This window comes from Anomalospiza imberbis, chromosome 20 (assembly GCF_031753505.1).
Source record: "Anomalospiza imberbis isolate Cuckoo-Finch-1a 21T00152 chromosome 20, ASM3175350v1, whole genome shotgun sequence".
Classification (NCBI taxonomy): domain Eukaryota; kingdom Metazoa; phylum Chordata; class Aves; order Passeriformes; family Viduidae; genus Anomalospiza; species Anomalospiza imberbis.
Window position 1 is genome coordinate 10,788,680 of NC_089700.1, and position 15,556 is coordinate 10,804,235.

General features: G+C 49.1%; 1 protein-coding gene across 5 annotated transcripts in view; it reads left to right on the forward strand.

Moving 5' to 3' along the window:
- Positions 1-636: 636 nt before the first annotated feature.
- SGSM2 (small G protein signaling modulator 2) overlaps positions 637-15,556 on the forward strand; it is a 38,660-nt gene continuing 23,740 nt past the window's right edge. For all 5 annotated transcript variants that reach the window (XM_068210770.1, XM_068210772.1, XM_068210773.1 and 2 more), the window contains exons 1-2: positions 637-794; positions 7,178-7,253. In XM_068210770.1, the coding sequence (XP_068066871.1) occupies positions 738-794; positions 7,178-7,253 (133 nt within the window). In that variant the 5' untranslated portion in view covers positions 637-737. The remainder of the gene's footprint in view (positions 795-7,177; positions 7,254-15,556) is intronic.

Sequence of the window (15,556 nt, forward strand, 5' to 3'; positions counted from 1 at the left end):
CCGTGTCCCCCTGTCCCCCTGTCCCCCTGTCCCCCTGTCCCCCTGTCCCCCTGTCCCTCTGTCCCCGTGTCCCCCTGTCCCCCTGTCCCTGTCCCCCTGTCCCCCTGTCCCCCTCTCCCCCTGTCCCTGTCCCCCTGTCCCTCTGTCCCCCTGTCCCCCTGTCCCTGTCCCCCTGTCCCCCTGTCCCTCTGTCCCCGTGTCCCTGTCCCCCTGTCCCTGTCCCCGTGTCCCCCTTTCCCCCTGTCCCCCTGTCCCCGTGTCCCCGTGTCCCCCTGTCCCCGTGTCCCTCTGTCCCCGTGTCCCCGTGTCCCCCTCTCCCTCTGTCCCTCTGTCCCCGTGTCCCCGTGTCCCCCTCTCCCCGTGTCCCCCTGTCCCCCTGTCCCCCTGTCCCCCTGTCCCTCTGTCCCCCTGTCCCTCTGTCCCTCTGTCCCCCTGTCCCTCTGTCCCCGTGTCCCTGTCCCCCTGTCCCTGTCCCTGTCCCCCTGTCCCTCTGTCCCTCTGTCCCCCTGTCCCTCTGTCCCCGTGTCCCTGTCCCCCTGTCCCTGTCCCTGTCCCCCTGTCCCTCTGTCCCCTCTGTCCCCTCTGTCCCTCTGTCCCCGTGTCCCGCGCGCTCTCTGCCCGCGCACAGCGCCCCCCCGCGGCCGGGCGGCGCCCCCGCCCCGCCCGCTGACGTCACGCCGCGGTGAAGATGGCGGCGGGCCCGGGTCGGGAGCTGTGAGCGCCCCGGGCCCGCCAACATGAGCTGCTCGGCGGACGCCGCCAAGGACAGGCTGCTGTGGAACGTCAAGAAGGAGGTGAGGGCGGAGGCGGGCGAGGCCCCGGGGCTGTGCGGCGGGCAGAGCCCCGCGCTCCGGGGTCGGGCCGCGGGTCGCAGCGGGCGCCGCGTGGGGAACGCCCTGCGGCCCGGGCGGGCGGACGGGGCCGGTCCCGGGGCCGGGGCCTCGGCGCGGAGCGGGTTCGTCCGCCGCGGCCGTGCGCGCCCGCCCGGGCCGGCGCCGAGGAGCGGCTCTGCCCCGGCGGGGCTGGCCGGGCGGTGCTGCTCCGGTAATCTCGCCGCCCTTTTTCTCCGGGCGCACCTGGAGCAGGGATGCCGCTCGTGGGACTTCTGCTGCGGCAGGAGGCTGCCATCGGCTCCCGCTCCCTTTCCCGGCGTTTGTGTTTCACGGAGTACTCGTTTTTTATGAGTTTTCCCTTAACCGTGAGCTTTGGAGGAGAAGGGGGGAAATCGGAGATAAGAAGGGTATTTCTAAGGTGTCCGTGGATGAGCCGAGCTGACTCCCAGGTGCCAGGCTCAGGCACCTGTGCCCTGGGAAGGGTTAATTTGGGTGGTTGTTCCCGCACACACCTGTGTGACGGGGCTGGGGCGGTCAGAGCCCTGGGCTCGGGGAGCGCAGCCCCCGCACCCGAGCGGAGGTGCTGTGTCTCACGCGGTCGCGCTGCTGGCGCTCGCTCCTCGCACGGCGCTCCTCGGCTGCCCGGAGGTGCTCCGAGGTGCTCCGCACCTGGCGGCCGCTGCTCCTTGCCCGCTGCTCGGCAGGACGGACGGACTGCCCGCTGCGCTGGCTCCGCGCTGGAGCAGCTCCTGCCGCAGAGCAAGGCTGCTGCCGGGCTGGGAGGAGGTGCCGGAGGTGTCCAAGCACTGGACACCTCTGGAGCGTTCCCTGCGGCCACCTCTGCCCATTCTGTGGTTTTGTGGCACTGGCCGTGGTGAGCTGCGGGTAGCTGCCGGTCGTTACACAGCAGTGGAGTGAAGATGTAATGCTCCATCGCAGCACTAACAAGTATTTTAAACAGGTACCTGCCCTCCCGCTCCTTCCCCTGCCCAGTTCACTGCTGGGGAAGCAGCAGGAGCCGTCAAAGTTCAGATGTAAAGCTGTTCTTATTGTGGCCGAGGTTCCTGAGCCCCACGCCCATGTCCTGCGGCTGGTTCTCATTAATGCTGGCATCAGAACACATCAGGTGTTGCGGGGAAGGGGCAGAGCAAGGACAGGCAGTCCAGGATGGTCTTGCTCTACGTGGAGCAGCAGGACTGTGTCCCAGGATGACCCAGCCAGCAGCTGGCTCTGGGCAGGTGGCACCTGCTGAATGCTGCCACAAGCATGCCACTTCGATTAGAAATTTCTGCTTGAACTAGAACCTTTGAGCTGAGGCAGTGTACGGTTTTATTTAGAAGTGGGTGCGCTTGCTCTCCTGAGTAATGCTTAAATATATAAATAAATCCGATAAATGTTTTCCAAGTGTGAACATTGCAATCTTGTGCTAATGCATGAGATGGAAAGTGAAATGGATTTTCATGATCCAAGCCAGCTCAAGCTGAGGCGAAGTAGTGGTGTGTAATTAAAAAATCTGAGGCTAATTTGTTTTTAAAGTCTCTAAAATGTTTTTAATTGGACTCTGGTTTTTAAATGACTTGAATAATGCTTGAAAGTGTTATTTGTACCTTCTGTGTCATCTGCATTTTTGTTTTGTCTCTGATTTGTTTTTTCCTTCTCCCAAGTCCTCACTGATGCTCTTTTAGAGCACTTATAGTGGCTTGGCTTTTTAGGGTTGGCCAGAGCTTTCCAGTCTAAAATAGCCTCTGTTGATTATAAGCAGGTTGAGGTAGCATCCCTCACCTGTGCCTTCACAGACCTGTGGAAGGGCCCCTGTCTGTGCTCGCAGTAAGAAAATGGCTCAGGTGGCAGTTGGAGACGCTGAGATGGATTTTATTTGTCTTCAATAATCAATTGATGGAGGCAGAAACTGAACACGAGCCAGTAGTAACTGCCCACCAGATGATGCCCTTAATGACTGTATCTAACTTTTCCATTAGAATTTTCAACCTCATTTTTTATCATGTGTGACTTCATACAGCCACTTCTGCCTGCTTGCTGGGAAAACCTGACTCCATGTCCATGTCTGTTCTCAGAGCCCTGGTCCCCTTCCCTTGTCCTTTAAACCCAGACTCTTATTTCCTGTTGAATGCTTTTCCTGTGACCTCAATAGCAAAAGGAGTTCATAGGCAGTGGATTGTTTCTGTGGGCTGTTCCACCAAGCCTGGGAAAATTCAGTTGTCTTTGCAAAGCATAGAACAGTTATCTCCAAAATCACTTGGTGCAAAGTGTTTACTTTATTTTGCCTCAGTCTCTCAGCTAAAACTTGTGCATTTTTCCTTTGGGAAATTTAATGCTGTTTGCTTTTCCTCAGATGGACTTTCAGTTCCCATTGGTAGGGAATGTATTTTGTTGCCTCTCACAGAAAGGAAGACATGTAATGTGTTTCGAAAATGTAACTGCTGGGATTCATGCTGAGGCCGCTTGGAAGTTCACGTTTCAAGCATTTATCTCTCTCTGCAGGAAAATCTGTTGTGACAAGCAGACTCATAAAACAGGCTTTTTTCTCTGGCCATTTCCTTTTGCCTGCTGAAATGGAGGGTTTTGCCATTTCTGGATTTAAACAGTACTTTCTAGCTGTGAAACAAACAGGATAACAATAACCTTAGCAGTTCTACCCTGAACGATTTCAGAGCACTTCAGAAACTCAATTGCTCAACTTGCAACTGAAATGTAAGGACTTCTGAGCAGAAGCATAATAGTTATTGAACAGCTTTTATTACACTACCAGTCTTTCATCAGGAGTAAGGAGTCAGTGCAGTAGGAGCTGTCAATAAAGGAGGTGAGCAGTAGCTGCACAAGCTGAAGAAGATGTGGATGGTGGACATTAGGTTTTCTCCTTTAAGGAATAAATGCTGTGGGCTTTAACTGTGTTCCTGGTTATTGTGGTATGTTATGAGCATTCTTCTTTACCATTTTTAAAGTTTCCTTATAGTAAAATTTTTAAAAAATTAAACATAAACTTATTTCTCTTGTGTATTTCTTGAGTGAAACTTAATAAATAATCCATGTATTATGATGTGTGTTCAGTGTTTGACTGCTTCTGCAAGTTTTAGCCCTTGTAGGATGTGGGAGAAAGAGCAGTGATCCATTAGAAGAGGCTGCAAGTGCTGAGCAGCTTCTCTTTGAGGAGTGTTCTGTGCTCTATCTGTATAATGCTGCCACCAGGATCTTGTGTACTGTACCCTCAAGCGCTGGGATCTTTACCTGGGCGGGCAGAGCTTTCCTGTCCCTGCTCTCAGGCGTTGGCAGACGTGTGCCCCCAGAGCCTGCAGCTTTTCCAGGGCGAGCAGCTGTCCCCCAGGGCTGTGGCTGATGCAGTTCCTGTGCAGCTGCTTCAGGGACAGTGACACCGAGGGACACGCGTGCCACCAGGCAGGTCCAGACAAGAGCCCGGCTAGCAGGAGTGGCTCCTGTGTTGTTCTGCAGGGCAGGCACAGAGAACAGGAGGGTGTTTCCAAAGCCGGGACCTGAGCCGGTGTCACAGCTGGCCCCAGTGCCCTGGCCCAGCTGGAGGCTGCAGCCCTCCGTCCCTTGCACAAACACAGCTGTAGGCCCGCAGATTCCTCCCTGGGGGGGCAGGTGGTGATGTTTCTGTTAATGAGATTAATTTGCAGTTTGGTCAGGTCTGCTGGTAGCTGCCAGTGGGTGTGCGCGGAGGCTTGTGCTCAAAAAGCTCCATTGTCAAGTGCCACCCGAGAACAGAGACAAAGCAGCAGAATCCCCTATGAAGAGCTGTGCAATATTGCAAGGGAATTAAGGAAATAAGCAAAAAAAAAAAAAAAAAAAAAACAACAACTTGTGTTCCATTTGATCAGAAACACTTGCTTTAGCTCCTTGCCTGGAGCATCCATGAATTACGTGGCAGTGAGGGATGACGTGGGATTGAAGAACATTGCATTCCAGCTTTTGAATCTTCTCATATCCTGTCTATGCCTTAAAAATCTTTTCTAATAACATTCAGTCACTCTCCAGAAAATGCACAGAGCTTGTTTGGCATCCGGTGGCAGTGGGGAACACACAGAGAGCCTGCTCTGTGTCCTTAGCCCTGGAGGCTGGGACTCCTGAGAGACACTGGATGGTGCTGCTCTAGAAAAGTACGGTTGATTATTGACTCTGAAACACTTTTCTTTCTCAGTTTTTATACACTTAAAGTTTTAGTTAACTGGGGTCTAAATAACATACTGAGTGATTGAGGTGTGCCTGGGAATGTGCCTGTATGGTAGCAATGAATTAGCTGCTGAGCACTTGAGGTTTTGCTCCTCAAAACGACTCTTCCTCCTCCCCGTTGTTAGGATTTGAATTCCAGTTAATGTTCTCTGGGATGCTGAGACTGATTTCATGGTCTGCAGTCCTGAAGTCTTGTCTGTGACCTTGAGTTATATGTGCACAGGCTGGTGTGACTCCCTGCCAGCGTGGTGACTGCTGCACCAGGACAGAAACTGTGAATGAAACTGTGCCAAAGGGATTGCTGAGTACCCAGGATAATCCAGATGTGAGTGCCCATTCACGAGACCTCCTCACACCTCTGCTTCTTCCTTGATACCCTTTCTCCTCCACCTCCAGCTGCTTCACTGTGAGGTCCTAAGTTCTAACAGCCATGTCAGAAAGGCCACAGGAAATAAACAAAATTGCCTGGCTCAAAGTTTATATTGTCAGGCCTCAGGTGTGAGCAGAGAGCCAGGTTTTATAAAGTGCAAAAGACTTGTTTTGAAATCCTCAGCTATAAAACACGTTCTACTTTCAAAGCCTCTTACATGTTTCCTTTTTCCCTTCCAGTGTTCTCTTTGCAACTCACAGGGCTCCTGTTTGATAAGGAGCACAAATTCTGGAGAATCCACTTGATCCAGAATTTGGAGCGAGGCAAATGCCATGTGTTGAAAGGCTCGTGCAGCAAGTGCCAGAGCTGCAGCCTGCTGCCAGCCGGGCTGGGGGAGTAGGAGTGGGCACAGAGGCCCCAAGATGATTTCTGGGGGAGGGGATGTTTAATTACAGCATCCAGAACTGGTCTCACAGATGGTCTTCGTGGAGGAGGAAGCCCTTCAAACCGGAGAAGGCACCTCCACAGGCAGCTGCGGAGCCCAGCTGTCGATGGAGCACTGCACCTGCAGCTTCTCCTGGTCCAGCCCTGAGGGGAAAAGCTCAAAAGCTTGGGGCATGTCAGTGCCATGAAGTGGTACCCAGCTAGCTCTAAATGTTGGAAGAACAGTGTGTCTGGTTGAGTCTTCTGCCATGGTAGCACTTACTTTCATATATAGAAAGTGAATTGGCATACGTTTTGTCAGAGTGTCATAACCCTGTAATTGTAGCTCACAAATGAGAGAAGTCAAAAATTATGGTTAATTTGTTATATGGAAGAGAGCGAGCTCTCCATGGCCAGGAGGAAATGAGTGTCTGATAAATGAGTTGGTGATGAGTTGGAAACCAAAGAGGTTTCATGTGGTGTCAGGCTGAGGAAGCCATTGGGGAGAAATCAGTGGCAGATGAGTGGAGGGTGACTACAGCCTCTTGCCAAGAGCCTCATTGTAAGAATTGTCTGTTTCTTCTTTAATTTTTGAAAGTCAGTAATTTGCAATGATTTCCCTCTGGAGCTTGACACATCTTGAGCCCTGAAACTGGAAAGGAACTTTGTTTTAAATCATTAGAAAGTGTGATAACTGTAATTTTATTTGCTACAATTGCTAAATCGTGTCTTGAAAACTGAAGGCACTGCCTTCTCTGAAGGTACTGTAATAATTTTGTATACTGTCTGGTGCAACAGAGGCTTGAAGGCGTAATTTGTAATTGCTGTGGTATGTTCCATGTTTCCCAGGTAGGGGCATGGTGGCCCTAAACCTCTCTGGGAATGTGTGCCTGTGTCGCTCAGGGATGCTTTGTGCTTGAAAAAGAGCAGAATGGCACAAGTGGAAATGGGACGTAGCAACACAGCCTGGTTTCATGAGCAGAAGAGACTGCGTGAAGGCCAAGGATGAATAATATAAAAAGTCTTTCACAGCTTTTCAAAACTTATGCTGGAGAAGTTCTCTGGAGGGTACTGTGGGCACACTGAAATCTGCCTTTTATGGGGGCACACCACAAACAGACCTGTCCTTGTTCTGCCAGAGGTTTCCTCATGCTGTCGTAAGCCCCTTAGGTTTGTTTGTGCCTTCCCTCCTTAAATCCATTCTTCCCTGCAAAATGGGATGTGAGGGAGCTGTTAGTCTGTTGGTGAGGGGGAAGGGGCAAGCAGTGGTTGAAACTGAAACTCCCTCGTGCTGTGCTGATTTTGTTGGGCTCATGCAATCATTTCTCTCTATTCATTTCAGGTAAAGCAGATCATGGAAGAAGCTGTCACCCGGAAATTTGTACATGAAGACAGCAGTCACATCATCGCCTTATGTGGTAAATGTCACGCGGAAGAGCTATTGCTACCTAACCTTACTTTTCCTCTAGACATTTATTTTCTCTGCTATCAGAGGTAAATTAAGGGATTTAGACACTAGAAATCATGGTGTTCAGGTCCATTTCACCTCTGTATTTGCTACATGTGTGTCTACATTACAAATTGTAAACTAACTCTTACTAAAATGCCATTATCCAAGTACCCAGCCAAGATGACAGGTGGCCTTGCTGGAGGCTGGCTGTGTGTTCCAGGGAGCTCCCAGTGTGGTGTGCCTGCTCTCTGTTCCTGGAATCCTGTCCTGGAAGCTGTGCTGCATTGTTGGTGTAACGGGTGATGGCATGGCAGCTGTTTCTGTTAGACTCTGCTTGGCCAAAATTAGGAATACTTTAAAGTCTTCTGGAATTTGAAAGTCTTCCAAAATTAGGAATACTTTAAAGTCACTTATCCTCCTACTGTGATTCCTGTTGGTTTTGTGTTCTGAATTCTTCATGGTCTGAAGAACTAATACCTCTGCACTGAGCTGCCTCATTATTGCCCAGCAATCCTACCTGTCCCAAAGCAGGACTCCAGCCTGCTGCTGCTTTGAACAGAGGCCTTGATTAACTCTAAACCAGAGGAAGGTGAGGCTGAATGTTCTGTTTTTACTTTGGCTGATTGAATGGAGAAATCCCTTCCAGCAGATTTGGCTAACAGCTCCTGGCTGGTGCTCTCCTGTGTGTACAGTTCTCTTCCCTCCCCCACTCCAGTTTCGTGTGACTCTTCAAGAGGTTTTTCCCTTCTATTTAAAATTAGATTGGTTCAGTACATGAGTCATTTTTGGTGAATCTTCATTATAAATATAGAATTCTTGTGAATCATTTTACTCTCCTGCTAGGCTGACTTTAGCAAGAGCCTCTTAAATACATGATGGCTGATTTCAGGGTCTCTCTGCATCAGTTCGTAGCTGCCCTAGGTCTTAGGTGGCTGAAGGTGCCAATTAAATGTCATGTGCCCCTTGTCCTGGGAAATGTTCCAGCTCTCTGCCACCCTTGCTGGCCTGGAGGAATGGTGCCTCTGTGCTGTCAGCTGTGCTCATCCAGCAGGAGGGATTTGTAACCACGAGGACTCTGCTCCAGTCTGTGCTCTCTGCCTGGGTGCTCTGGAAGAAGGAGAGCAGTGCCGACGTTTTCATCCTTGTGGAGAAGCAGTGAGTGCAGGAGATTCTGTATTTGCTCCCAACCCAGCGTATAACCAACCTCAGTTACATCCCAGGGGCTGTCATCCCCTGTGATTTCTAGATCTGGCTCTGTGGTTCAGAGCCACAGCAGCTCCATTTGGCCAGTGGCTGCTGTGTGCCATTGTGGGACAAGGTTCTGAATTCCTCTGGGCTAGAGCTGCTGCGGAGCGAGTTCCACTGCGGCTGCGTGCCCACTCAGGGGCCAGTGCAGCGCTGCAAGTGTGCTTGGAGCAGCTTGGCTGGCGTGGGTTTGCAGCCGGGGTTCAGGAGAGGTTTCCCTGGGAACGGCAGCCGGCACCGGCGCGGGGCTGGCAGAGCTCTCAGCGGCAGGGCCAGGGCTGCTGCTGCCCCGGCACCGCCGAGCAGGGAGCGCCTGCTGGTGCCCTTGCCTTCTGCAGGTCTGAGGGAGAGGGGAAGGCAAAGCAAGCACGCCTGTTTCTGCACTTACCTCAGGTGTATTTACAGGGTTTCCAGCGTTACACCTACAGCGTTTGCCCAAAATCTGCCTGCAGGTTGCTGAGCCTTTTCTGTGTGGCTGCCCACCTTTAGTCTGACAGTCACCTGCTGCTTGAAGCAGTTAAAAAACTTGTTTAAGTCAGCTTCCTACTGCAAACTGGGTTTACTCATGAATGCCTCAGACATGGTTACCCAGATGATCTCTACATTTCCAATATCTACTTTGAAATGAGTATTACTAGTTTGCTCTCTTTAAATAGTATTTAGAGTATATTAAATTAAATAGTCCTGAATTCCCCATGCTATAAATTAATCACCATGGTATTCAGGTGGGTTATGGAGAGTTGGTGTGTGTCACAATCAAAATATATGTTATTTAGATGTAAATCCAGCATGCCAGCTTGGCAGAGGGAATATACTTAGTGTGTTTTGGGGAAAGGCTAGTAGTAAACATGAGTAAAAATAGTAACTTGGGCACTGTTAAACATGCAGAATTTGGCTTTTGAATGAGATTTCAGTTCGAATTAAGGAAGGGATGAACTGCACAAAAAGCTTTTTTTGGCCTGAATAATAAACCTGCTACCAGTAATTAAACCCATTAATTAAAACGTGCAGAATCCCTTTGTGGCGGAACTGAAAAGGCCAGTTCTGATTTGAGCTGCAGAATGGTATTTAATGTTGTGCTTGGGGCTTCTTGTAAACCTTGTTTGAGGATGGCGTTGCACGTGTCCCTTGGGAGAGGAGGGAGCTGGGGGATTCCACTGCTGTTCCTGGGGGATGCACCAGAGCTGTGCAGCTGTGGCTGGGTTTATGGCAGGGGCCTCACCAGGTCCTTTCCTGTTCCTGAACCTGAACTCAAATCCTGTAAGACATTGAGGCTTTTCTATCAAAGAAAACAAAAAAATTCCCGTCTTCTTTTTGTTTTCTTGATGCTTTGTAGCTTTTTTGGTATACTTTGGATACTTGGCATGTGCTGTTTCTTCCCATCTTCAGTTACTAATATTTAATTTACCACCAGTGTTGGCTACAGTCCTTCACTTCAAAGACAATTGGAAGTATTTGGTTTTCCTTTCCTTCAGTGTCATTGAATAATCTTTGCCTTCCAAATCTGTTCTAAAACTGTGTCTAGACCAGACTTACAGACCAGAAATGCTTTTCCCCTCTTGAACCCAAGGAGAAAATTTGCTGTTTCTGGGTGTTACTTTACTGCTCTGTCCTGATAGATTTGTTGAGGATCCTTGCTGCAGAGCCTGCAGCTGATGCAGAGAAGAGGAGCAGAGAGCCTCTCCTAGAGGAGCTGAGGAAGCTTGGCTGGCTCAGCCCTAGGGGATGAGCCAGTCCCCTTGATTTAGCTGCATTAACCTCAACTTTATCTTTTTCCATCCCCATTATGCATATTGCTTTTCTGCTCTTATTAACTGATGAAAATGCCTGGGTTTTTTTCTGGGTAATGCCGTGTTTAAATAACACGGATCTTAAAAAAAATAAGAACAAAACCACATCACGATCTGTCCAGTCACGCACTGGGAAAGGTGACAGGGCTTGACTGCAGAACTCGATCTGGATATTGGATATGAAGGTGTTTGTGTGGGGTCTGTGGCTGTGTTTAGCCATAAGTGCAGCCCTTCAAACAAAAGAAAGATGTGGTGCCTGCCCGGGGGAGCTTGGGAGATAATGAATTCCCATTAGTAAGCAGTCCTTGGTGCTTTCTCTGTGTGAATAATGCATCAGAGAGGTGGCCTGAGGCCTTGCAGCAGACATCTGGCGACCCAGAGAGAAGGGACACTTACCTGAGCACAGCCACGTGCTGGCTTGCCCCACTGCCAGTCCAGTCTTCTCTGAAAGCTGAGCAGCCTGTGAACCCTTTGGTGGTTCTGGACACGGTGGTTGAGGAGGTCCATGCACAAACAGTCCAGTCTTCTCTGAAAGCTGAGCAGCCTGTGAACCCTTTGGTGGTTCTGGACATGGTGGTTGAGGAGGTCCATGCACAAACAGACCCATGCAGTAGCCATGCAGTGCTGTGAGTGCCCTTGGCCAGCTCTGCAGGGCCCATCCTTTGTGTGGGTGACTTCCAGGTCTAGAAGTGCCGGGTGGTAGGGGAGTGTTACCCCGCTCTTTCAGCTTCGCTGCGTTTCCTTCGCTCAGAGAGACTCAAATACAGTCTTGACTTGTGCCAGGCTGTGGCAGCCAGAGCCTGACTCCATGGCTGCTTTTGTGAAGCACTCCTGAGCTGGCATTTGTGTCTTATGCTGGTGCTTCTGCTCTCCTGCAGTGTCTGTGCACATCAGGACTGCATGAGCATTTATTGTTCTCAGAAACAGAGCAAGGAGAGCTATCACCCACAAGTGCTTCCGAGATGTCTGTGCTTCAGGCTGTAATTCCACACAGATCTGATGTGTGGGGTATCCATCCCTTGCAGCTTCCTTTCACAGAGCCCTGGGGCATCTAGGCTTGGATAATCTTCAGTGTAAGATGCTTCCTTCTTCAAAAATAAGTAGAGAGAATTGTTACTTGAAATAGATCTGTGTCACCGAGTATCTGTTCACAGCAAAAGGACTGGTGTGTTCTGAGAATCAGAGTGGCTCTTGGGTCCTCTTCACAGTTTGGAGCCAATCCAGTGTAAGACAGCATTGTTGTTAATGAATGTGCAAAACGCTCACTAAGATTGGACTTTGTATCAAACAGTTCAACAGTTACTTCCCAGCCTCCTGCCATGAGCACCGGTTCCTTCTGGAGGTGGGCACAGTAGGGAAGCACTTGTGTGGCTGGATTTTCTGGAGCCACGGAGTTGAGATCTGCTAAGGTCTGAAATTTTAGGGCTTTACACATCTGTAGGAGCACAGTCCAAGAGCTTCAGCTGGGGTCATGGATGAGTCCATGCTGGCAGTGGAAAACCAGGAATCCTTGGAACATGGACATGGCTGGTGACTCCTGGAGACCAGATATCCGGGGTCATTTGGGATGGGTTGGGGTCTGAGCTGCAGGAGTGCTAATGGCCCCAGGGTTCACCACAGCAGTGGGCTTAGTCCTGAGGCTATTTCCTTCACTGGTCTTAGGATGACTTGTTATCCCATTTTGCACAAAGTTAATTGTGTTTGAAAGAAAACACAATTTTGTTCCCATCAATTTCAGCTGGAGTGACAGCGTTCCAATTCCTCTGAAAACCAGCCCCATTAGGAAGAGATGTTTTATGCTTTGGGATTTTTAGCTGATTGCCTTGAGGCTTCTAAATAGCACCATATTCAGATTTGACAGAAAACAGAATTCAGTTTTCTCTCTTTTTTCCTTACCTCACGGAAATGTAACCTCTGTAGAACCAGATGTAAATAACCATTGCCCAACATGACAGTTTATCATCTGAGTTCTTTTGGCTTTCTACCCTTGGCATTGATATTTTTAAACAAATGATTATCTGCTATGGAAATGCAGATCTCTCACAAACAAAACACAAGTCTCCCTCCCTGTATTACTGCTCCTATTTGGGAAACAAGCATTTTCAATGATGAATAATGCTTAAAAAATAATTTACAGAGATTCTACCTCACTTGATAAACACATTAGCCCAGAGAGTGTATCAGAGATGATCATAATTGGAGGGAGGCAAATATTTCTTCATGCACATTTAGAAGGTTTTTGATTGTGCTCCAAAGATGATGCTTAAATTAATGAGTGGTGTGCTGTGGTGGGGAGGAAAAAAAACCAGAGTGAATATTAGCTCTGATGTGAAATGAAGCAGTTTTTGAACTGCATGTGTTTTTAGCTTGAGAAATGAAATAAAATCTCTTGTGCTTTTTAGAGAACTCTGCTAAACATTTTGCTTTGATCCTGGGTCATCAAATTGGATAATTTTCAATATTTCGAGAAACTTTGGTAATTTTGATTTACCCTTAACAGTGTTTAATGAAAACACTTCTGTTTTATGAAGGTGGCTGAGATCCTTGAAGCTTAATGATCACAATTTTAAAGAGGAGCAGTCACCAAATTTCAGCTCTGAAGTTTCCCAGCCACTTTAGAACTGGGAATTGTCCATTTAGATACTTTTAAAAAATAATTTTCTAGGGAATTATTGAACATAGGATGTTCTGTGGCACAGCCCAACACAAGCAGGTTGAGTGCAGGTGAACAGGGGCAAAGGAGCAGGTTTGGATGTTCCTCTGCAGCCCTTTGCACTCGGGTACCAGCCTCTCCCCTGCTTGGCGTGCGTGTCCAGTGACACAGCAGGCTGGAGCTGGGCAAGAAAACTGGTTTCAAACTGGGCAGATCTGTGCTTAGGATAAAGCAACAGCAGCTGGAGATCATGAGCATCTGATGGCTTCTTTATCATCCTCCTCCTTTCACTTATTTTTAATTTCTTCAGCCTCATGAATTCAATTCCCTGTGCACAGTTTCCATGAAAACAAGGTATTTAGCTGCAGTATTTCTTCCTGTCTAAGGAAAATCTCATCTGCTAAGGACACCCCATAAATAATCCTTCCACAGGCCTTCTTTTCTCTGCTCACCACCCTTCCAGTCCCAGAACTTTCATTTCACAGTCCATTAAGTCATGTCACAATTTTCATAGAGCCAAAAAAGGACAAAACCAAACCTGTTCACCTGACCCTGGAAGAAGTAGCTGTGGTGAAGTCATAAAAAAGTGACATTTTCTGAAGCTTGGTGGGCACCGTGATTATTTGAACTGTAAATCAATAATATATCTGCACTTAATTAAATTCAGCAGTGAATACTACAGAGAATGTTCCTCAAAACTGTCTGGAGTTAATGAATTTTTAGATGGCTGCTGTCAGCTGAACCATACAAGGGAATTACCTGAGCTGTGATGATTTATTCCCAGTGCAGAGCTGCTGTTCCACTGTGTGTGCTGAGTTGCTGCCTTTTTTTCTGGTCAGTTTTTGTATGTGTTTGCTGTAGGTACAGTGACAGTAGGCAGGCTCGGGATCACATTGGGCTGTGCAGTAATTACTTATCTGTGTGCACACACACCTGTAGCCAAAAGCATGTGTACAAACTACCTGTGTGTACACAAAACCACCCAGTGATGCCTTTCTGATGTTAGCAGTTTCTCCAGAAACAGCTGAATCATCTATTTTTAGGTCTTCTTAGAGTGTCAGACTCCAAAAAGGGAAAAATGGTTAATTTTCCCAGAAATGGGTAAATAACCCCATTTTCCTGTCCCAAATGTTCTTGTCCTATAACCCCTGAAATAGTTTTTGTTGTCTCTTTAGGCAGCAGTCTGAGCTGTGCAGTTTGTAACTCCCGGGATCACCTGGTTTAGGTTTATCAAAAAGCACCACGGCCCAGGCCCTCTGTCTTTTAGAAGGTTCTGCAGCTTGAGGTGCCTCCTCTGCCAGTTTGTTCAGGATGTGTTACACTTCCTTTCTGACTAAGCCTGGCTGCGGGCGATGCTGGCAAGGTGCAGTGGGATCAGTGCCTGCCCGGGACACAGAGCCAAAGGGAAGCCCTGGGGGGCTCTGCCAGGGAGCTGCTCCCTCCCTGCTCTGCTGCGCCATTCTCATGCCGTGGCCGGGAGGGATCCCTTGCTGCTGTCCTGTGCCACCAGGGTGGCACCCACACGGTCCCCCGCGTTGGAATGGGATGGCATCTGTGTCGCAAGATGTGCTGCCCTGCTTGCATATTTTATAGTTTAACTGGATAAAAGCCACAGTGTATTTGCAAGCACACTCAGATCAAGCCAGATGTGAATGCATTCCAGCTGTTCTGGAATAATTCGTGTAGGAAGGAGCCTGGAGAGAAGAGTGCTGATAGTCTCGGTCTGGGGTTGAAGTGTAGGAGAATGAAGTGAGCTGAGGGTCACACAGGCTGGGCTGTAACCTGCCCCCCAGTCCAGGGGTTCCTTACACATAGAACTGGACATGTGTTAATCTCTTGTCCTGTGGAAAATACATTTTGAGGCAGTCCAGCAGCAAATTCCAGTGTCTCGCCCCTTGCAGATGACCCCTGTGTGTGCGTTATAGGCAGCTGGGGACTGGTCTTACCCAGTTCTTGTGATGAGAAATGTCACAATGGAATAATTAAATACTGGGGCTCTAGGGATAGTCACTGGGGAAACTGCCCTCAGTGGCAGCTGCAGCATTTGTTAATAATTAAAGCTGTGCCTGCTGTGCTTTTCACTAAATTTGTTTCATTAATATTTTATTGTTTTAAAGAAATAAAAAAAAGTGGTGAAGGTGGGAAGAGAGTCTGTTTCCTAAGCAACAGCAATGCACTTCTTTGCAGTTATTTTTAAAGGCAGGTTGCTTCATCTAAGATTTGGAATCAAATTGCTGCATTGCTCCAGGCATCTGGAAAGCTGCTTTTCTTTTTTCTTTATTTCTAATTGAAAGACAGAGCAAAACAGTTGCTGGGTTAAGAGCTGTTGTGATGGTTGCTAGACAGGAGCTAGACCGTGCTGTCATCACTCCCTGTCCCCGTGCCGCCCGCGGCTCTGCGGCGTTCCCTGCACGGATGCTCCTTCCCCTGGCAGTGACACCAGCCTGCTTCGGAGATGGCGTCAGCGCTGGGCTCCTGCTCCTGCTCCTGCTCCTGCCAGACCACAGCTCTGCCTCCGCCACCCGCTGTCCTTCGAGTGCAGGGGAGGCTTCTGTGGTTGAGAGGGATCACTCAGGGATGGCT